At 38.5% G+C, this 22,994-nt stretch overlaps 1 protein-coding gene across 1 annotated transcript in view; it reads left to right on the top strand.

Annotated features, from left to right (window-relative positions):
• Window positions 1-22,994, top strand: part of SLC30A9 (solute carrier family 30 member 9) — a 588,622-nt gene that overhangs the window by 238,857 nt on the left and 326,771 nt on the right. Inside the window, exon 7 of the mRNA XM_053704010.1 lies at window positions 7,061-7,119. Within this exon, the coding sequence (XP_053559985.1) occupies window positions 7,061-7,119 (59 nt within the window). The remainder of the gene's footprint in view (window positions 1-7,060; window positions 7,120-22,994) is intronic.

Raw genomic sequence — 22,994 nt, 5'->3', positions numbered from 1 at the left:
ATAGTCTGGGTCTCTCTAGCAATGTCCCTACGTCTGTCGTGGGGAAGGTAAGCTAAGGTACAGCTGAACAGCAAATATGCTAGTAAGGTGGCTGTATGAACTTGGCAATTTGAAAAGTAACAAATATTAATACAATCTAATAATGATACACAAATGTACAGATAAAAATGACACACAAATTTACAAATAAAAACCCCAATTGTGTGTAAAAACAAGTAGTGGTCAAAACAATGATCCAAAAAAAATGATCCAAAAAAACAGCTTGTGATCAAATAATAGTCCAGAAGTCAATTCAAAAAATGTGTTCAAAAAATATATGCGTTCCTTAAATGGAGGTGTGGGCAGTCCAAATTTATGTGAGGTGATTCAATCCGTGAAAAAAATCTTAAAAACAATATAGCAAAGTCCAGAAAATGTTCAAAAATTGTGTAAACCTTGATTTGATATCTCAAAAAGTAATAAAAATATCCAAAATTTGAAAATATGAAAAAATCTATATCTGTATGTATGAAAATGTCCAATACAAAATCTCCAAAATATCCAATGTAGGTGACTAGTGTATACACAAAATTATAAACATGATCACTGAAAAAAACAAAAATCTGTGGTTCTTATTGTAGTGCACAATGGTATTAAAAAATGCACAAAATGAAGTAGAAGAAAAAGTATAAAAATGAGAAGAACTTGGGGATTCCTCAAAGCCTGTAAACAAAAGATAACAACATAGTGTGATATTGTTAAAAATAGGCAATAATAAAAAGAGTGGAAGATGGATGGAAAACATTCCCAAGGGGCAGCTACTGCGACTTAAGAAAAACTGCTCAGATCACAACCTCTGGGAAAGCCAGGCAGAAGAACTAAAAACACGTTTCATGGATAGAGGATACGATGAAGAGAAACTTAATAAGGATATCGAAGAAGTGAGAAACAGAGATCGCAAGGAGCTCCTTAGATACAGAGATAAGAGGAAGGGAACGAATATCAACAAAAACTCCATAGATGTCGCCTTTATCACCCAGTACAGTGAAAACAGGCGAACTATAGAAAGAATACTGGAGAAACACTGGCACCTACTAAAAAATGACGATATAATAGGAGAAACACTGTCCAGCAGACCCATATTTATATGCAGGAAATCAGACAACCTCAAGAACATAATATCTCCTAGCATTCCCCGCCAACAAACAGCCCAAACAAAGGATGTTCTAGGGAGAAACATAAAAGGTTTTTTCCCTTGCCCCAGCTGTAAGGCGTGCAAAAGGGGATTGAAGACCAAGACCTTCCTTTCTCACAACTCTAACAATAAATATGAGATCAAGAATTTGATAAGATGCAGCACTAAAGGTGTGATTTACATAATACAATGTAGCTGTGGCCTACAATATGTCGGGCAGACCTCGAGATGCCTGAAAGACAGGATAAGAGAGCATATACTACAGATCGAACATGGAAACACCGACACTATCCTATACAACCACTTTTTCATCCACCACAGAGGGAACATCAAAGATCTAAAATACTACGGAATACAACTAATAAAACCAAATTGGAGGGGAGGAAACTATGAAAGAAAACTTCTAATTGCGGAATCAAGATGGATATTTGACTTAGATTGTCTCCACCCAAAGGGTCTGAACAATAAAGAAGACCTTTGCCATCTACTAAGCCTGAAATAGTAAGAAATAGATAGCCCCCCAATGTAAATCCCTTCTTAACTAAACTAGCACAAACAGACTATGTGACACCATGCTGTTTTAGCACAAAGGGAAATAGGCCAAATTAGTGTACAAACTCGACACACCCACATTAACTGCAGAGCTCCATTAACATCATATAATCCCACACAGTAACAGTATGATAGTTCTCCAAACACAGAACTACAATCTTTACTGCACAATTTCAGTATTATCGAAAAAACTCACATAGGAATCAAATGGTCGATCTCTATTCACAGAACCACAATTCACATACTTAAATTGTGCTGTTTAACAAACACACAGCCTAATCTCACAATCCTCAATCAGTACCAAAGTGACCCAGTGACATCCTGCTCCACTCCATATTATACAGGGTGGGCTCAAATGTAAACTATTATGTAAGATCCAACACATTACATGATATCATTGTGAGATGCTTATACGCTATTCTAATATGTGATCTGATCTGAAAATCATTTGATTTTCTTATTTATCTCATAATTTTTTCTGTCCATAATAACATGGCATTTTAACTACGTGACTTGTAGACATATAGGTGTAGGCAGAAACCCTCTAAGTCTATAAGTACGTAATTACCCGACTTCCGGTGGAGCGACCAAACCGGAAGTAAGCAATAACGCGATTTCCGGCTAGCGGCCGAACCGGAAGTGTACAAACTATCCCACTTCCGGCACTGTGTCATACCACAATTGACACAAGAAAATCGATAGGAAACAGAATCATACTACAACATAGGTAATAGCCAAACCTAACAAATTTAGGAACACGAGATTGGCACCTACAGCCTCATTCCTAAAAAACTGGGCAAACTAAAACAAATAAAAATATAGAAATTTGTGAAACAAATCAGGGGTAACACTACCGGGTCAAAATCCCGGAAGAGCAAGAATTTTGGCGCAAAATTTTTTGGCGCAATTTGCAAAAAAAAATGATTGGATAGAAAGAAGGTATAAAGGCTGGTGCTCACCCATACCATATGTTAGTCTTGAGAAAGGCCTCAACTGCAGGCCGAAACGCGTTGACAAGTATATGGTGAGCATTACTCTTTTTATTATTGCCTATTTTTAACAATATCACACTATGTTGTTATCTTTTGTTTACAGGCTTTGAGGAATCCCCAAGTTCTTCTCATTTTTATACTTTTTCTTCTACTTCATTTTGTGCATTTTTTAATACCATTGTGCACTACAATAAGAACCACAGATTTTTGTTTTTTTCAGTGATCACGTTTATAATTTTGTGTATACACTAGTCACCTACATTGGATATTTTGGAGATTTTGTATTGGACATTTTCATACATACAGATATAGATTTTTTCATATTTTCAAATTTTGGATATTTTTATTACTTTTTGAGATATCAAATCAAGGTTTACACAATTTTTGAACATTTTTTGGACTTTGCTATATTGTTTTTAAGATTTTTTTCACGGATTGAATCACCTCACATAAATTTGGACTGCCCACACCTCCATTTAAGGAACGCATATATTTTTTGAACACATTTTTTGAATTGACTTCTGGACTATTATTTGATCACAAGCTGTTTTTTTGGATCATTTTTTTTGGATCATTGTTTTGACCACTACTTGTTTTTACACACAATTGAGGTTTTTATTTGTAAATTTGTGTGTCATTTTTATCTGTACATTTGTGTATCATTATCAGATTGTATTAATATTTGTTACTTTTCAAATTGCCAAGTTCATACAGCCACCTTACTAGCATATTTGCTGTTCAGCTGTACCTTAGCTTACCTTCCCCACGACAGACGTAGGGACATTGCTAGAGAGACCCAGACTATCTCTAACATACAGAACTTTCACTGCATTATTGTTCTTAATACGTATTATTGTTCTTAAATATATTTTTTATTTAATATTTTTAATATATTGTATTATCATATAGTTTTTATGGATCCATATTCTTGTATGTAACTTGTTTTTAACCGGATATGATGTACTAAATTGCACATAACCGCATTAAAACTGTGATATTTTATTTGGAAGACGTATGCTCTTTGTCATCTAATATCATTATATATAGACAATTTCGATTTCTAATTATCCTGCACCTATATATGCCTTCATAGTACACATTAACATTCACCCCCCAACCCAAAGCGCCAGACGCTTGGAATCTACTCTCTTAAATAAACCCAATAATACTACAAGAAGGACGCACTAAATCACTGTGGTCCACTATTTCAGGGAACTCACTCAGATCCTAACTTCAGCAATTACGTTATATATCGCATACTTCCACCAAACCCCTGGCCTTGCCTCTTTTGGCGCTCCTATCTAAATACCTATATTAATCAGAATCAAGCCTGTGTTAGGATTCCTAGGATTTTGTCTTTTCTCCAAGAAGGATTGGAGAAGGGTTTATCAGCTAGTTCCTTGAAGGGACAAATTTCTGCTTTGTCAATTTTGCTTCACAAGCGTCTGGCAGATGTCCCAGATGTTCAGGCATTTTGTCAGGCTTTAATCAGAATCAAGCCTGTGTTCAAAACAATTGCTCCGCCATGGAGTTTGAATTTAGTTCTTAATGTTCTTCAAGGGGTTCCGTTTGAACCCATGCATTCCATAGATATTAAGCTGTTATCTTGGAAAGTTTTGTTTTTAGTTGCTATCTCTTCTGCTCGAAGAGTTTCTGAGCTTTCTGCGTTACAATGTGATTCACCTTATCATATATTCCATTCTGATAAGGTGGTTTTGCGTACTAAACGTGGATTCCTTCCTAAGGTTGTTTCAAATAAGAATATTAATCAGGAAATTGTTGTTCCTTCCTTGTGTCCTAATCCTTCTTCTAAGAAGGGAACGTCTGTTACATAACTTGGACGTGGTTCGTGCCTTGAAGTTTTACTTACAAGCGACCAAGGATTTCCGTCAAACATAGTCTCTATTCATTGTTTATTCTAGAAAACGTAGGGGTCAAAAAGCTACGGCTACCCCTCTCTCTTTTTGGCTGAAAAGCATCATCCGCCTGGCATACGAGATTGCTGGACAGCAGCCTCCTGTAAAAATTACGGCTCATTCCACTAGAGCTGTGGCTTCCACATGGACTTTTAAAAACGATGCTTCTGTTGAACAGATTTGTAAGGCTGCAACTTGGTCCTCCCTTCATACTTTTTCCAAATTTTACAAATTTGATACTTTTGCTTCTTCTGAGGCTATCTTTGGGAGAAAGGTTCTTCAAGCAGTGGTGCCTTCCATTTAGGTATCTGTCTTGTCCCTCCCGTTCATCCGTGTCCTGTTGCTTTGGTATTGTATCCCACAAGTAAGCATGAATCCGTGGAATCGTCGTATCTTGTAGAAGAAAAGGAAATTTATGCTTACCTGATAAATTGATTTCTTCTACGATACGACGAGTCCACGGCCCGCTCTGTCATTTTAAGACAGAATTTTTTAATTTTTTTTTTAAATCTTCAGTCACCTCTGCACCTTTTAGCTTTTCCTTTCTCTTCCTATACCTTCGGTCGAATGACTGGGGGGTGGAGTTAAGGGAGGAGCTATATAGACGGCTCTGCTGTGGTGCTCTTTGACACTTCCTGTTGGCAGGAGGATAATATCCCACAAGTAAGGATGAATCCATGGACTCGTCATATCGTAGAAGAAATCAATTTATCAGGTAAGCATAAATTTCCTTTTTTTGAATTAACTAGAGGTCTGACCTCTGGTTAAAGGGATGCTGAACCCAATTTTTTTTTCTTTCATGATTAAGATAGAGCATACCATTTTAAGCAATTATCTTATTTACTCCTATTATCAATTTTTATTTGTTCTCTTGGAATCTTTATTTGAAAAGGCAATAATGTAAACTTACGAAGCAGCCCATTTTTGGTTCAGCACCCTGGATAGTGCTTGCTGATTGGTGGTTGCATTTAGCCACCAATCATCAAGCGCTACCCAGGTGCTGAACCAAAGATGGGACGGCTCATACACTTACATTACTGCTTTTTCAAATAAAGATAAGAGAACGAAGAAAACTGACTTGTAATGGCTGGTCATTTAACGTTAAATTAGAGCTCCACTTGTAATCTAACCCATAGTCTTTTGTATGTATTAGTTAGTGTAAACATGTTAAAGGGATATTAAACCCAAAAAAATTATTTTGTGATTCAGACAGAGCATGCAATTTTAAAAAAAGTTTCCAATTTACTTTAATTTTCAAATTTGCTTTGTTCCCATGATATTGTGTGTTGAAGTGAATACAACAAAGTCAGGTAATAGAAACAGCACCACTGTTAGTGCTCCAGCAAAGGGGATAAACTGTTAAACCCCAGTGAAATATGCAAAATCAAAAAGGAGTGCCAGCACTATGGATAAAAAGTTATACTTTTATTAAAGACCTTAAGTAAAAGTTGCGACGTTTCGGAGAGACCCCCTTAATCATGCAATCTGATACAAACAATTTGCAGTACACTTTACTTTTTAAACCCTTTGGATATTCGCGCCAACTCTGTGCTACACTATGTGTATGGCACCATCTAGTGGCTAAGCATCACAATTTTCATGAATAAATGTTAACATTCTGCCAATTTGTATCAAAATAATAAAAACACGGTATCACATTTATCTGAGTGGATATATAACTATTTGCAAAGATACATTAAGAAGTTATATACAGTATGGCCTTAAAGTTATTGAAAAGGACATAGACATAGTGCACTATTAATATAAAGATTAACAAATGATAATCCTATGTTTTTGATGTTCAATGTGTCATATTTTAGTTCATTATGAATATGAAAGTAGAACACACAATATATTAACCTATATACAGTATTCAAATCATTATATAAAGCCGGAGCAATCAAAGTCTCGATTTAACCCCTTGGGTGACATGGTCTCCCCGAAACGTTGCAACTTTTACTTAAGGTCTTTAATAAAAGTATAACTTTTTATCCTTAGTGCTGGCACTCCTTTTTGATTTTGCATTGTGTGTTGAAGAGCTACCTAGGTACGCATCTGGAGCACTACATGGCAGGAAATAGTGCTGCCATCTAGTGCTCTTGCAAATGGATTACATTCTTGCAAAATTGCTGCCATATAGTGCTCTAGAAATGGGCTCACACCTAAGCTTACATCCCTGCTTTCCAACAAAAGCAACTAATCACATGAAGGAAAATTCATAATCAAAATAAGTTAGAAAGTTATTTAAACTCACACGCTCTATCTGAATCATGAAAGAAAAAGAAATGGCTTTCATATCCCTTAAATAATTGTCTAGTTTATTCACAAGTATACTGTATTTCATTGCATTTCTTACCTCTCATATAAAGTCTACAGATTAGCTTACATGTATAGAGTTTTATTATTCTGGTTATATTTTCTTGCAGATTCAGATAGAAATCAAAAACTGCTAAAGGAATACAAGACTTTTCTAGGTTATACCAAGGTATGTGTACACCTTTTCTTTCTATACATTAACTTTGTACTTGATAATCATTTTAACATCCCCCCAATGTTTCTAGTACATACGATTATAAAATATTTACTTTTTTTTGATACGTGGAATAGTTAGTTACAAATTAGAGCATATCATTTTTCAACTATAATGGCCCTTTTCAATCTCATCACAATGAAACTTAGCATGATGTTCTAGGTAAAGTTCAACTTTCTTTGAAAACCCCCCCTGTATTTTTTGAGCTTCAAATTGTTTAAAAAGATGTTAATTAAATTGTTAATACACCTGTTCAACTGAGCAAACTGCTGTCATTTTAACAACAGAGGAGATAAATAGTTTGTCAATTTGCTGGTAACTATAGCATTAGTGACACTTAAAGGGACAGTAAACTTCTCTGTACAACTACCGTAACATGGTTACTACTCACCATTCTATTGTTTTCCTCTTTAAAGCCTTTCTCTTATTTTAATCCATTGCAGAATCAAGTTTGTAAAGCTCTGTGTATCTTTATACTGGGCTCCACCATCTTCTAGTGTATTGTTGCATCTTGTGATAGAAGCAGTGTGTTTTCACAGATCAGTGTGACTTTTTTTTTTACAGCTGTACCTTGCACTTTGGTTTAACATGCACAACAGAAATTGGAAGCTTTACATATTTGCGTTTTTTGTACACAGTTTAAAAGGAATAATATAGAGCAATGCAGCCTCTGCAAAACTTACAGCTGTATTCTATACTTTCTGTATTCTATACTTTAAACTGAAGTGCACAATAAGACTTGTCAAGAAGACAACTATATCACTGATCTGTGAGTGCACAATGCTTCTGTCACAGGAAGTGAAAAAACTTAAGCTCCAAGATGGGGGCGCCAAGTGTTAAGATGCGGCAGGATTAACATAAGAGAATAGCTTTAAAGAGAGCTGCAGACACAAGTCCATAGCATAGTGATTAGTAACCATGCAACTGTAGTTGTACCCAGCAATTTAATGTTCCTTTAAACTCCTAGCCTTTCAACTAGTGTTTATTCCTTAGATTAACTTGATCTCCCAGCGGTGGACCTAACTTCAGAATACGCAGAGTAATTTTAAACTCAAAACTTTGTTGGAGTGAGTCACAGCTTAGTAGTTATGAATGTCTATTCTGGCTTTTGATAAAAAGGTGGGTGAATTTTTTCTTTTGCTCAAATTTATGTCAAGAACTGTTTAGGTCTTCATATGAAGCAACGCCACTATTCCACTTAGGTTAGAAACTCAAGAAATCTACAGACCCGAAAATAGATGATTTCTTAAATTGGCTAGAGCAGTATTTCCCATGTGTCTCACTATTTGTGATAGGATACATCAATAAGTCAGGGTAGTATACTCTGAGGTGTACACTGTATATTAAAGGGACACTGAACTCAAATTTTTTATTTCGTGATTCAGATAGAGCATGGAATTTTAAGCAACTTTCTAATTTACTCCTATTATCAAGTTTTCTTTGTTCTCTTGGTATCTTTATTTGAAATGCAAGAATGTAAGTTTAGATGCCGGCCCATTTTTGGTGAACAACCTGGGTTGTTCTTGCTGATTGGTGGATAAATTCATCCACCAATAAAAATGTGCTGTCCAGAATCTAAACCAAAAAAAAAAGGTTAGATGCCTTCTTTTTCAAATAAAGATAGCAAGAGAACGAAGAAAAATTGATAATAGGAGTCAATTAGAAAGTTGCTTAAAATTGCATGCTCTATTTGAATCAGGAAAGAAAATGTTGGGTTCAGTGTCCCTTTAACAGGATCAATCTAATTTTCAGAAGTAGAATATTATATAAAAACGATAAGTAGCTTAGACAGTAGTTTTCTAGGTATTCTCGTTTAAGACTACATAGTTTAACTAAGGGAAGGTTACTCCCAGATTCTAAAAGCTTTCTTCCTGCTTGTATGAAATGGTCTTTTTTTTCTTTTCTTGCCAATATTGTCCTTTGCCATTAATGAGATATGTGAAAAGCTGTGTATTGTAAAGTATAGGTCTCGCTACCTTACATCATTTAGTCAGTCTCGCAAAAGTTTATTAATATTAGTGGCATAAAGCAGACATAATTTTCCGTTACATTTTGTTGTGATAGTGTTTTTATGAAAAATATAAAATTATATATTGTTGTACTATAAATTATACTATATGTTTAAAGACCATGTAAAGCAGACAGTTTATACAATGACATGCAGTCATTAAATTGATATGAAACAAACAGAAAAAAGATAGAGCATACAGGAATCACTGAACACTTAAGTATGACAAGACTGCACCACAAAGTTTGTTGCAAAAATATTTTTTTGTTTAGATCTCCAGTGCAAACTCATATAAAAACACTAATATTAAAAACACAGTATAAGGAGCATAAGGGTTAACATGAAGGTTAAAGGGAAACTCAACACCAGAATTTTTGTTGTTTAAAAAGATAGATAACCCCTTTATTACCCATTCCCCAGTTTTGCATAACCAACACTGTTATATTAATAAACTTTTTACCTCTGTGATTACCTTATCTAAGCATCTTCTGACAGTCCCCTGATCACATGACCTTTTATTTTTTATCTATTGACTTTCATTTTACAGACATCCCAACCTACAAAAACTCATTTCATTGAGGCCCCCCCTCGCCCCTCACTATACTACCTCACTGCATGCCAACCTCACTATAGTACTTTACTGTACCACCTCTGTATAGTACCTCACTGTACCACCTCTGTATAGTACCTCACTGTACCACCTCTGTATAGTACCTCACTGTACCACCTCTGTATAGTACCTCACTGTACCACCTCTGTATAGTACCTCACTGTACCACCTCTGTATAGTACCTCACTGTACCACCTCTTTATAGTACCTCACTGTACCACCTCTGTATAGTACCTCACTGTACCACCTCTGTATAGTACCTCACTGTACCACCTCTGTATAGTACCTCACTGTACCACCTCTGTATAGTACCTCACTGTACCACCTCTGTATAGTACCTCACTGTACCACCTCACTATTTTACCCCCCAGCACCCCAATTCAGAATTCCTTTGATTACGAAATAGTTGAAAATGTTATCACTATATAGAGAGTATGGGAGCCTGCACAATATAGAGAGTATGGGAACCTGCACAACTTGCCTATATCAGGTCTGCTGATATGTTTCGCACCGCACTAGAGAATAGATCAGGAAGGGGGAGAAAAGTCTAGAGAGGAACGCAGAAACTATTTACATTGAGCTATAATGGAACAGTGACACCTAGAGGTAGAAATGAAAAGTGCAGGCACAAATTTGATTTTCTCTGGCACTGCTATTTTCGGGAGATAGTGTTTAATTTGCAGGTGTCAGGGATCAGCTTTTTCAATGCGGGAGACTCCCGGACCTTCCTGGGAGAGTTGGGATGTCTGATTTTAGCCAGTTAGTGCTGGGTCTGCCACAAGCCACGGGCGTGATCACAATGTTATCTATATGGTTTACATGAACTAGCTCTCCCCTGTTGTGAAAAGCAAATAAAAAAGCATGTGATAAGAGGCGACCTTCAATGAATTTATCATATGAGCCTTCCTAGGTTTAGCTTTTAACTAAGAATACCAAGAAAACTAAGCAAAATTGGTGATAAAAGTAAATTGGAAAGTTGTTTAAAATTACATGCCCTATATAAACATAAAAGTTTTTTTTGGACTTGACTGTCCCTTTAAACTTCAAAGCAGTCTCAAACATACTTACAAATAGGTAGGCACTGAATATTATTTAATTTGTGTAAGCACCTGCTGCTTCAAACAGAGTTCCTATTATGCCTGTGGATAAATGTCCAAAGTATCCGGGAACAGCAGAAAGTTCAATTGCACTTACAGTGTCAGGTTGTTCCAAGTACCTTCTTACTCAGAGGTAACATATGTACATCCGCCCTGGCACTGCACAGCAGGACCCTGCTCAATGCTCACACCACGACTGGAGCAGCTATAGGAAAGTCACTCCTCCTTAGCAGATGTATCATCCTTTAGAAGGATCCTTAGCGCACCCATCAACGTTTGACAAACAGGGCTGGCTGTAGTAATATGACATCACTGCCAGGAAAGAATGTGTTTCACCCCTTCCATTCAGGGTTGGCTTGGGGCTTCATCAGCTTCTAACCTGTCATTAGTCAAGACTCGACAAACCCGTGGGCCAGGCCGCCACTGGCACCTTTAAACTAGGCCCTGGTGTTCTGGCTTAAAGCCCCTAAAATACCCCAGGATTCCCCCTATATGCTGCTGCAAGCCGCACCTTAAAATTCAGGCCGGTGAGGCTGGATCCTTTCTAGGCTTTGCGGCGGGGAACTATAAGTTCCAGAATTCTGCACGGCCGATGAGTAAGCAGTCCAGTCTTTTGGAAGTATGTTAAAAATACGTCCAGTGCAGGGGGACCCCTAGCCTGTGCTTTATTTGGTTGCTTAAAAAATTATGACATGGAGCCTACTTCCATACCTGCGTGCCATCAGCAGGAGCAATCTTAGCTCACTGCTAGCTGGGGGGGGGGGGGGGGAGGGAAAACCTAGTTTTTAGATAAAATGTATTCTGCAAGTGAAAGGAGTAGATCTCATATCTTTAAGCCCTTATACCTTTTTCGTGCAATTTTTTTTTAAAATATTTTTTATTAGACAGTGTTATTATGAGTGTAAGTGTACTTTTGTAATGTATTTTTGATGTGTTTTGTGCACTTTTTAATTTCGCAAAACGATTAACCACAGCTCTGAAATTGAGGTAATGATTCTAGCGTAAATAGTAATTGCGCTCACACGATTGTGCGCAATATTTACTGGCGCGAAAACGGAGCGCAATTCTTTGAATGCTACTTGTAATCTAGGACATGTACAGGTTTTTATTAAAGTATCAGATGAAGAATATTCATCCAAGTGACATACACACAGGTGTATAGCGTATATATATGTATGTATATGTATTTGTAATATTGTCCAAACAGATCGCACTATATCCGCAAAGAAAGCACACTCCACTAGGGATCTCTAGTCCCTAGTGGAGTGCGCTTTCTTTGCTGTTGTTTATCAATGGTTGCATCATGTATGCAGATGACACAGTAATCTATGCAAACAATTCCGATCTACCTCAGCTTGAAGCAGTACTCCAAGACCAGTTCACAGAGGTAGAAAAGTGGATCTCAAAAAACAAACTCTTCCTAAACACTGACAAAACTGTCACAATGATCTTTGGAACAGGACCTAAACTACACAAACTACAAAATTCCCATCTATGCATCAAAACAAAATCAAATTGTACACTGACCGCAGTCTACTCTTTTAAATACTTGGGTATGTTGTTAGACCCCAATCTATCTTTTGGCCTCCATATAGAAAAACTGGCTTCTAAACTTTATCCAAAAATAGGTGCCCTGTACAGAAACAAATCCTGCCTCAGCCCTACTGTAAAGGAAAAGATTGTACAGCAAATGCTGCTGCCAATCGTGGATTATGGGGATGTAGTATATGCACCAGCACCGCAAACTCACCTTAATAAACTTAATACATTGTATAACTCGTTCTGCCGCTTTGTGCTACAATGTAACTACAGGACCCACCATTGTGACATGCTAAAAGAACTAAACTGGCTGTCACTGGAATCCAGACGCACCCTCCATATTTCCTGCCTAGTGTTTAAAAGCTTTTCTGGGAAGCTCCCACCCTACCTGAGCAGTATGCTCTCACCGGTTATTCCCACCTCCTATAACCTCCGATCCAGTACCAGCACATTATTTAGCGTGCCTCAATACAAAAAGAAAGCAGCTCGATCCTCCTTTTCCTACAGAGCACCACTATTATGGAACGACCTCCCGCACACTTTCAAACCTTCCCCATGCCTAATATCCTTTAAGAGATCCCTCTCTACATATCTCAAAACAGAATGCACCTGTCATTGTTGATTATATATTTCCTACCTGCTCTATGTTAAAAAAAATTGTGCATATATCATGTATTATTATTGTTTTGTATTTTATTGTACCCATTGTATCAATGCAATGTTTTGTGTACCCAGGACATACTTGAAAACGAGAGAAATCTCAATGTATCTTCCCTGGTAAAATATTTTATAAATAAATAAATGGTTTTGCTGCACCCTGGGTTGCTGCTTTTGGAAGTCTGGAGTGTTTGGACTTTTATATTTATATATATATGTATATATATATGTATATATATATATATATATATATATATATATATATATATATATATATATATATATATATATATATATATATATATATATGTATATATATATATATATGTATATATATATATATATGTATATATATATATATATGTATGTATATATATATATATATATATATATATGTATATATATATATATATATATATATATATATATATATATATTTATATATATATATAAAAAGAAAATGTGTGGGTGTGTATGTATGTATGTGTGTGTGTGTGTGTGTATATATATATATATATACACTGTATATAATGTCCAAAATGTAGGAGGGCACTCACAGGACTTGCATAGAAGCAACGAACAGTATACTTTTATTTCCAAATTAATTACAAATTAATTGTAGATGTCGATGTTTCGACCCATTTATGGGCCTTCTTCAAGACAATATATAATTATTGTAATGCAGCATGTGTCACGTTTAAACGAACTCCCAACAGAGCAACAATATCAAAGATCAATATATAAATTGCTCTTTAGAAACTTTTTTTGTGTGAAATAAACATCACTATGCACTATAGTGGCCTATATTAGAGGATGACGATAAATAATGCGCACAAAGTGAACTAGTATGACAGTCCCACACACCTCCTACTGAAAGCCCTTTAACCTCACAGTGACGTAGCACATAAAAACAAAGTACGGTTTAACCTATATGAAATTATACACACACACAAATGAAGCACTCGCCGCTCTAGCATAGAAGCATGGTTATGTCTTTCTGTGCAGACAACCTTAAAAAGATCCTCCCCTTTCTTCCCTCCTTTTCCCAGTGTGTGTACACACTTATGTGGAGGGCAGTCTGACTGCCTTAACTTTTTTTTTTATTGCTACTGATGTCACACTTAAAATGTGTGGTCATCGTTCGGGCTGGTAACTTAAAAATTTTACTTGCCCGCAAGAAATTTTGGTCGCATTTGGCGACCGGACCTGTCTATTCATATGCACTGCTTTGTTCAGCAAGGGTAGGAGGAGATCTCACACAATCTTGCCATTTGTGCCGATTGAAACTGGACAGCCAGGAGGATTAAGATTGCTATCTTTTCCTTCTTAAATGCAAAATGCCCAGGTATAACCTTTAGGGCATTCGCACAATTTATAAATTTTGATTTCATAGCGTAAACTCTCAGATGGGATATATTGCTTAAAAGCAATCTTCCCTTAAATTTCATGAGGGATTCATCTACACAGATGTTCTTTTCAGGGGTGTAATTTTCTGAAATATTTTCAGAGAGATGTTTGATCAAGGGCTGTATCTTGGGTAACCTGTCATGCAAGAGGTCATTTCTAGGGTGCACTGGACATTATCATTAAAATGAAGAAATCACAGCAGATGTTCATATCTATCCCTCTCCATAATCCCTTAGAAAATTGGGGTAGTCAGATGGGGTGCTGGTGACAGTAGGGAACGTATGCTGGGTTTCTTCAATATACCCATTACCAAGGTCAGTGCCCAAAACATTTTAATTTCTTTTAGGCCAGCGGGGTGCCAGGTGTTTTTTTGTTTGTTTGTTTTGTTAATTATGCATTTGTAATTAATAAAGCTTATATCAACATACAAAAACTTTGCTTAAAACAGAATAAAATAGGGTGGCTTCAATTGGAAAGCATAAATGTGTTACCATACATCCATTTTAAAAAGAGGATGTAAAATTAAATCTGCCATTAGTAGTAGTACTGAAAAGTGCAAGTCGAACATTAGCTATAAAGTCTTTCAGGAAAATCTGTTCAGTAAGGTCTTGGTCTCCCAGCTACCCCTCGCACTCAAATCTCTTGATATGTTATTTCCCAATCCCATTTCCTCAAAAGATCACATAGCAGATTCCCAGAGAACTTTGATATTATAAAACATATCTAATTTCTTGAGTCTGGCTGTATTCTTCAAGGGGTAATATTTGCTCTACCTGTTCAAGCCACATGTGAACAGGAGGAACATTGATGGATTTCCATTTACGGGCTATTAGAATCTTAGCTGCAATAGAAATTGGGCTAGTTTTAGCCGTAATTTGCAGTTACATTTAGGTTGTAAGTTCAGTAATGCAATGGAAGAATTTAGTAAAAGTTCATGCCCAAACAAAAATTTCAAAAAGTTAGCAACTTTATTCCAAAAAGGTGGTTCTTTTGGACAGCCCCACCATATATGTATCAGTTGTACCCACTTCACCACAGCCCCACCAGCACGATCATGCAGTTAGGTAACAGTCGTTTTAGTTAAATGGGTGGTAAATGCCATCTAGTGAGGATTTTAAAATTAATTTAATTAAATTTGACGGTGGTGGATATTTTTTTTTTTTTAGTATAGATTTTTAGCCAATCTGAAATGGGGCGTTCCCTACCCAGCGCCCTATGCCAACCATAAACGTATGAAGGCTGGCCCCTGGCCAAAGATAAACAAGCTCTAAGTGGAGATACAATGCATGCTTGTGCAAAAGGCGTGACCGATCTAAATAAATGTATCACTTATATTAGGAGAGGAGTGTATGAGGTGCTTAATTTGGTTGTATTTCAGCCAATTTGTAAATGCCCATCCCATCAGCCAATCCCTGCCTAGTCTTGAGCTTTCCATTATTCAGTAATTTACAGATAGGGATAGAGTAGCCCAAGTAATGTGACCCTTCATGGCTACTCCAGGGACAAGGGGATCATAGCAAGGAGATTGTTTGGGGATATTTGGTCAATATTTTCCCCGGAAGTAGAAAACATTATTGTAAAAGGGGATTTGTTTAATAGGAGTTGGCCTGCTAAGCTTGGGAATCCAGCATAGAGTTCCCACTGAAGGAATCTGTAAAATTTGCAAGTCAACCAATATTATTATTATTATTATTAGTTATTTGTAGAGCGCCACAGCACTATAAACATAGGCGGTATACAAGGTAAAATTTATAGGGATCAAATGGTTAGAGGGCCCTGCCGAGTGTTGCACTGTTGTAGTCAGCTCTTATGAAGGTGACCTGCAAACAGTTGGGCTCTTAGGCTTACATGCTAAGGGTTTCAAGGGGATAGCAAAGGAGGAGAGGATCTGGGGTTAGGAAAGGTTAGCGTAGGTTGTATGTATCCCTGAACAGTATAGTCTTTAGGGAGCACTTGAAGGTTTTAAAACCAGGGGAGAATCTTGTGGAGTGAGGCAGAGTTTTCCACAAGATGGGAGCCAGTCTGGAGAAGTCCTGTAGATGGGAATGTGAGGTAGTAACAACAGAGGAGGAGAGTAGGAGGCCACGAACTGAGCGAAGGGGACGTGAGGGAGAGTATCTGGAGACAAGGTCTGAGATATAGGGGTGAGCAGTGCAGTTGAGGGCCTTGTATGTCAGAGTAAGAATTGTGTGTTTAATCCTGGAGGCAAGAGGAAGCCAGTGAAGGGATTGGCAGAGAGGTGCAGCATATTAAGAGTGAAGTGCTGAGCCTGACAGAGGCATTCATTATGAATTGTAAAGGAGCCATGCGGCAGCTAGGGAGACAAGAAAGGATGGAGTTGCAGTAGTCTTGGGTAGCAATACCCAAGACTTGGAGCTGCTATTGCTATGCCAGTCCAAGGTTCTTTGTAAGCATATGGCATTATAATAGGATTGAAATAATGGGACATCTAGCCGCCCATCACTGAGATTTCTATACCCGGTCTTTACTTTAATCCAAGGTGTGAGTTTCCCCCAGACAAAGGAGTTAAATAAGTGTTGCTTGTACAAATAGGATTCAGAGTAATAGGATTCAGGTAATAGGATTCAGAGTAAGACCTCCTGTGAGAAGATATTTTCTCTCACGCATTCCAGCAAATCCAGTAAAGGCTCAGGCTCTCCTGAAGTGTGTTTCAGGACCTGGAGTTTCAGGGGTAATCATGCCAGTTCCGTTTCAGGAACAGGGTTTGGGGTTTTGTTCAAATCTATTTATTGTCCCAAAGAAAGGAAATTCATTCAGGTCAGTTCTGGATCTGAATTTTTTTTTTAATCATTATGTAAGAGTACCAACTTTCAAAATGGTGATTATAGGGACTATTCTGCCTTTTGTTCAGTAAAAGCATTATATGTCCACCATAGACTTACAGGGTGCATATCTTCATATTCTGATTCATTCAGTTCATTTTCAGTTTCTGAGATTCTCTTTTCTAGACAAGCTTTACCAATTTGTCGCTTTTCCTTTTGGCCTAGTGACAACTCTAATAATCTTTTCTAATGTTCTTGGTGCCCTACTCTCTGTAATCAGAGAGCGGGATATTGGGGTGTTTCCTTATTTGGACGATTTCTTGGTATTAGCTCAGTCTTTATATTCTACAGAGTCTTACACAAATCAACTAGTGTTGTTTCTTCGAAAACATGGTTGGAGGACCAATTTACTTAAAAGTTCTTTGATACCTCAGACAAGGGCCACCTTTTTAGGTTTCCAGATGGATCCAGATGTTTATGCTAACAGACAAGAGACATTTTAAATTGGTTGCAGCCTGTCGGAACCTTCAGTCTCAGTTATTCCCTTCAGTAGCTATGTGCATGGAAGTTTTAGGTCTCATGACTGCAGCATCGGACGCAATCCCCTTTTTGCTCGTTTTCATATGAGACCTCTCTAGCTTTGTGTGCTGAACCAATAGTGCAGGATTTTTTCAAGGATATCACTTGAAATATATCCTTAAATCCCAATGTTCGACTACCTCTAACTTGGTGGTTAAATCACCATCGTATAGTTCTAGGGGCCTCTTTTGTTCATCCAACCTGGACTGTGATCTCAACAGATGCGAGTCTTTCAGGTTGGGGAGTTGTTTGGGGATCTCTGACAGTGCAAGGGGTTTAGAAATCTCAAGAGATTACCAATCAATATTTTGGAACTCTGTGCGATTTTCAGGGCTCTTCAAATATGGCCTCTTTTGAGGAGAGAACCGTTTATTTGTTTTCAGACAATGTCACAACCGTGGCGTATGTCAATCATCAAGGTGGGACTCACAGTCCTCAAGCTATGAAAGAAGTATTTCGGATACTTGCTTGGGTGGAATCCAGCTCCTGTCTAATTTCTGCGGTCCATATCCCAGGTATAGACAATTGGGAAGCGGATTATCTCATTCGCCAGACTTTACATCCGGGAGAATGGTCTCTTCACCCAGATGTGTTTTTTCAGATTGTTCAGATGTGGAGGCTTCAAGAAATAGATCTGATGGCTTCTCATCTAAACAGGAATTTCCCAGGTATCTGTCCAGGTCCAGGGATCCTCTTTCTGCCTCTAGTTCTTCTTCCAAGAGTGATTTCCAAAATCATAATGGAGCGTTCGTTTGTACTGCTGGTGGCTCCAGCATGGACACACAGGTTTTGGTATGCAGATCTTGTTCGGATGTCCAGTTGCCAACCGTGGCCACTTCCGTTAAGGCCAGACCTTCTATCTCAAGGCCGTTTTTCCATCAGGATCTCAAATCATTAAATTTGAAGGTATGGAGATTGAACGCTTAGTGCTTAGTCATAGAGGTTTCTCTGACTCAGTGATCAATACTATGTTACAGGCTCGTAAATCTGTGTCTAGAAAGATTTATTATCGAGTTTGGAAGACTTACATTTCATGGTGTTCTTATCATAAATTCTCTTGGCATTCTTTTAGAATTCCTAGAATTTTACAGTTTCTTCAGGATGTTTGTTACTGTACTGTAACCATTCGGACTTGCTCCGTTTGGTGCTTTTTTTCTGTATGCCCATTTCATTTTAGCACTCAGTGTACCTTTTGAAATAAACCATTTTTTTGCAATTATACTTACTCTCCAAACTGGTTTCATTATCAGATGGTTAGCTGGATTCTCTTCAGTTCACAATTGCAGCTCTCTGAAGTCTGGATCTTGCTCCTGTCTGCACCCGTAGGAATGGGATCACTGTGCACACGCTGAAGACGCGCTGGATGGATCGCTGAAGAAAGTCTCTCTACACATTGCCTGGGGGTAAGCACTGCTAGTTTTGTTTGTATTTTTCAGGATGGTTTAGATAAGGGTTTGTCTGCAAGTTCCTTGAAAGGACAAATCTCTGCTCTTTCAGTTCTGTTTCACAGAAAAATTGCTAATTTCTCTTGTTAAGTGTATCCAGTCCACGGATCATCCATTACTTGTGGGATATTCTCCTTCCCAACAGGAAGTTGCAAGAGGATCACCCACAGCAGAGCTGCTATATAGCTCCTCCCCTCACTGCCATATCCAGTCATTCTCTTGCAACTCTCAACTAAGATGGAGGTCGTAAGAGGACTGTGGTGTTTTATACTTAGTTTATTTCTTCAATCAAAAGTTTGTTATTTTTAAATGGTACCGGAGTGTACTGTTTATCTCAGGCAGTATTTAGAAGAAGAATCTGCCTGCGTTTTCTATGATCTTAGCAGAAGTAACTAAGATCCTTTGTTGTTCTCACATATTCTGAGGAGTGAGGTAACTTCAGAGGGGGAATAGCGTGCAGGTTTTCCTGCAATAAGGTATGTGCAGTTAAAATATTTTTCTAGGGATGGAATTTGCTAGAAAATGCTGCTGATACCGAAGTAATGTAAGTAAAGCCTTAAATTCAGTGATAGCGACTGGTATCAGGCTTATTAATAGAGATACATACTCTTATAAAAGTGTATTTTAAAACGTTTGCTGGCATGTTTAATCGTTTTTTACATATGTTTGGTGATAAAACTTATTGGGGCCTAGTTTTTTCTACATGGCTGGCTTGAATTTTGCCTAGAAACAGTTCCCTGAGGCTTCCCACTGTTGTAATATGAGTGGGAGGGGCCTATTTTGGCGTTTTTTTGCACAGCTAAAATTACAGACACAGACATCCAGCTTCTTCCTGCATGATCCAGGACTTCTCTGGAGGGCTCAAAAGGCTTCAAAAGTCGTATTGAGGGAGGTAAAAAGCCACAGTAGAGCTGTGGCAGTTGTTGTGACTGTTTAAAAAACGTTTTTGTCATTTGTTATTCCGTTTTTGGTATTAAGGGGTTAATCATCCATTTGCAAGTGGGTGCAATGCTCTGCTAACTTATTACATACACTGTAAAAATTTCGTTAGTGTAACTGCATTTTTTCACTGTTATTTCAAAATTTGGGAAAATTTGTGTTTCTTAAAGGCGCAGTAGCATTTTTTATATTGCTTGTAAACTTGTTTTAAAGTGTTTTCCAAGCTTGCTAGTCTCATTGCTAGTCTGTTTGTCTGACACAGAGGAACCTACTTGTTCATTATGTTTGAAAGCCATGGTGGAGCCCCATAGGAGAATGTGTACTAAATGTATTGATTTCACTTTAAACAGTAAAGATCAGTCTTTACTGATCAGTCTTCACCTCCCGCTCAGGGGACGCACGCTAATATGGCGCCAATTACATCAGGGACGCCCATAGCGATTACCTTGCAGGACATGGCTGCAATCATGAATAATACCCTGTCAGAGGTATTATCTAGATTGCCTGAATTAAGAGGCAAGCGCGATAGCTCTGGGGTTAGGAGAGATACAGAGCGCGCAAATGCTGTTAGAGCCATGTCTGATACTGCGTCACAGTATGCAGAACATGAGGACGGAGAGCTTCAGTCTGTGGGTGACATCTCTGACTCGGGGAAACCTGATTCAGAGATTTCTAATTTTAAATTTAAGCTTGAGAACCTCTGTGTATTGCTTGGGGAGGTATTAGCTGCTCTGAATGACTGTAACACAGTTGCAATTCCAGAGAAATTGTGTAGGCTGGATAGATACTATGCGGTGCCGGTATGTACTGACGTTTTTCCTATACCTAAAAGGCTTACAGAAATTATTAGCAAGGAGTGGGATAGACCCGGTGTGCCCTTTTCCCATACCTCCTATATTTAGAAAAATGTTTCCAGTAGACGCCACTACACGCGACTTATGCAGACGGTCCCTAAGGTGGAGGGAGCAGTTTCTACTTTAGCAAAGCGTACCACTATCCCGGTTGAGGACAGTTGTGCTTTTTCAGATCCAATGGATAAAAAATTGGAGGGTTACCTTAAGAAAATGTTTATTCAACAAGGTTTTATTTTACAGCCCCTTGCATGCATTGCGCCTGTCACTGCTGCGGCGGCATTCTGGTTTGAGGCCCTGGAAGAGGCCATCCAGACAGCTCCATTGAATGAAATTATTGACAAGCTTAGAACGCTTAAGCTAGCTAACTCATTTGTTTCTGATGCCATTGTTCATTTGACTAAACTAACGGCTAAGAATTCCGGATTCGCCATCCAGGCGCGTAGGGCGCTATGGCTTAAATCCTGGACAGCTGACGTGACTTCAAAGTCTAAATTACTCAACATTCCTTTCAAGGGGCAGATCTTATTCGGGCCTGGCTTGAAGAAAATTATTGCTGACATTACTGGAGGCAAGGGTCATACCCTTCCTCAGGACAGGGCCAAATCAAAGGCCAAACAGTCTAATTTTCGTGCCTTTCGAAATTTCAAGGCAGGAGCAGCATCAACTTCCTCCGCTTCAAAACAAGAGGGAACTGTTGCTCATTCCAGACAGGCCTGGAAACCTAACCAGTCCTGGAACAAGGGCAAGCAGGCCAGGAAGCCTGCTGCTGCCCCCAAGACAGCATGAAGGAACGGCCCCCTATCCGGAAATGGATCTAGTGGGGGGCAGACTTTCTCTCTTCCCCCAGGCGTGGGCAAGAGATGTTCAGGATCCCTGGGCGTTGGAGATCATATCTCAGGGATATCTTCTGGACTTCAAAGCTTCTCCTCCACAAGGGAGATTTCATCTTTCAAGGTTATCAGCAAACCAGATAAAGAAAGAGGCATTCCTAAGCTGTGTGCAAGACCTCCTAGTAATGGGAGTGATCCATCCAGTTCCGCGGACGGAACAAGGACAGGGATTTTATAAAAATCTGTGGTTCCCAAGAAAGAGGGAACCTTCAGACCAATCTTGGATCTAAAGATCTTAAACAAATTCCTCAGAGTTCCATCATTCAAAATGGAAACTATTCGGACCATCCTACCCATGATCCAAGAGGGTCAGTACATGACCACAGTGGACTTAAAGGATGCCTACCTTCACATACCGATTCACAAAGATCATCATCGGTTCCTAAGGTTTGCCTTTCTAGACAGGCATTACCAATTTGTAGCCCTTCCCTTCGGGTTGGCCACTGCCCCGAGAATTTTTACAAAGGTTCTGGGCTCACTTCTGCCGGTTCTAAGACCGCGAGGCATAGCGGTGGCTCCGTATCTAGACGACATCCTGATACAGACGTCAAGCTTTCAAATTGCCAAGTCTCATACAGAGATAGTTCTGGCATTTCTGAGGTCGCATGGGTGGAAAGTGAACGTGGAAAAGAGTTCTCTATCACCACTCACAAGAGTCTCCTTCCTAGGGACTCTTATAGATTCTGTAGAGATGAAAATTTACCTGACGGAGTCCAGGTTATCAAAACTTCTAAATGCTTGCCGTGTCCTTCATTCCATTCCACGCCCGTCAGTGGTTCAGTGCATGGAAGTAATCGGCTTAATGGTAGCGGCAATGGACATAGTGCCATTTGCACGCCTGCATCTCAGACCGCTGCAATTATGCATGCTAAGTCGGTGGAATGGGGATTACTCAGATTTGTCCCCTCTACTAAATCTGGATCAAGAGACCAGAGATTCTCTTCTCTGGTGGCTTTCTCGGGTCCATCTGTCCAAGGGTTTGACCTTTCGCAGGCCAGATTGGACGATTGTAACAACAGATG

This window comes from Bombina bombina, chromosome 2 (genome assembly GCF_027579735.1).
Source record: "Bombina bombina isolate aBomBom1 chromosome 2, aBomBom1.pri, whole genome shotgun sequence".
Taxonomy (NCBI): domain Eukaryota; kingdom Metazoa; phylum Chordata; class Amphibia; order Anura; family Bombinatoridae; genus Bombina; species Bombina bombina.
The sequence above is the reverse complement of the archived record's forward strand: the minus strand, read 5'-3'. Positions and strand labels throughout refer to the sequence as shown.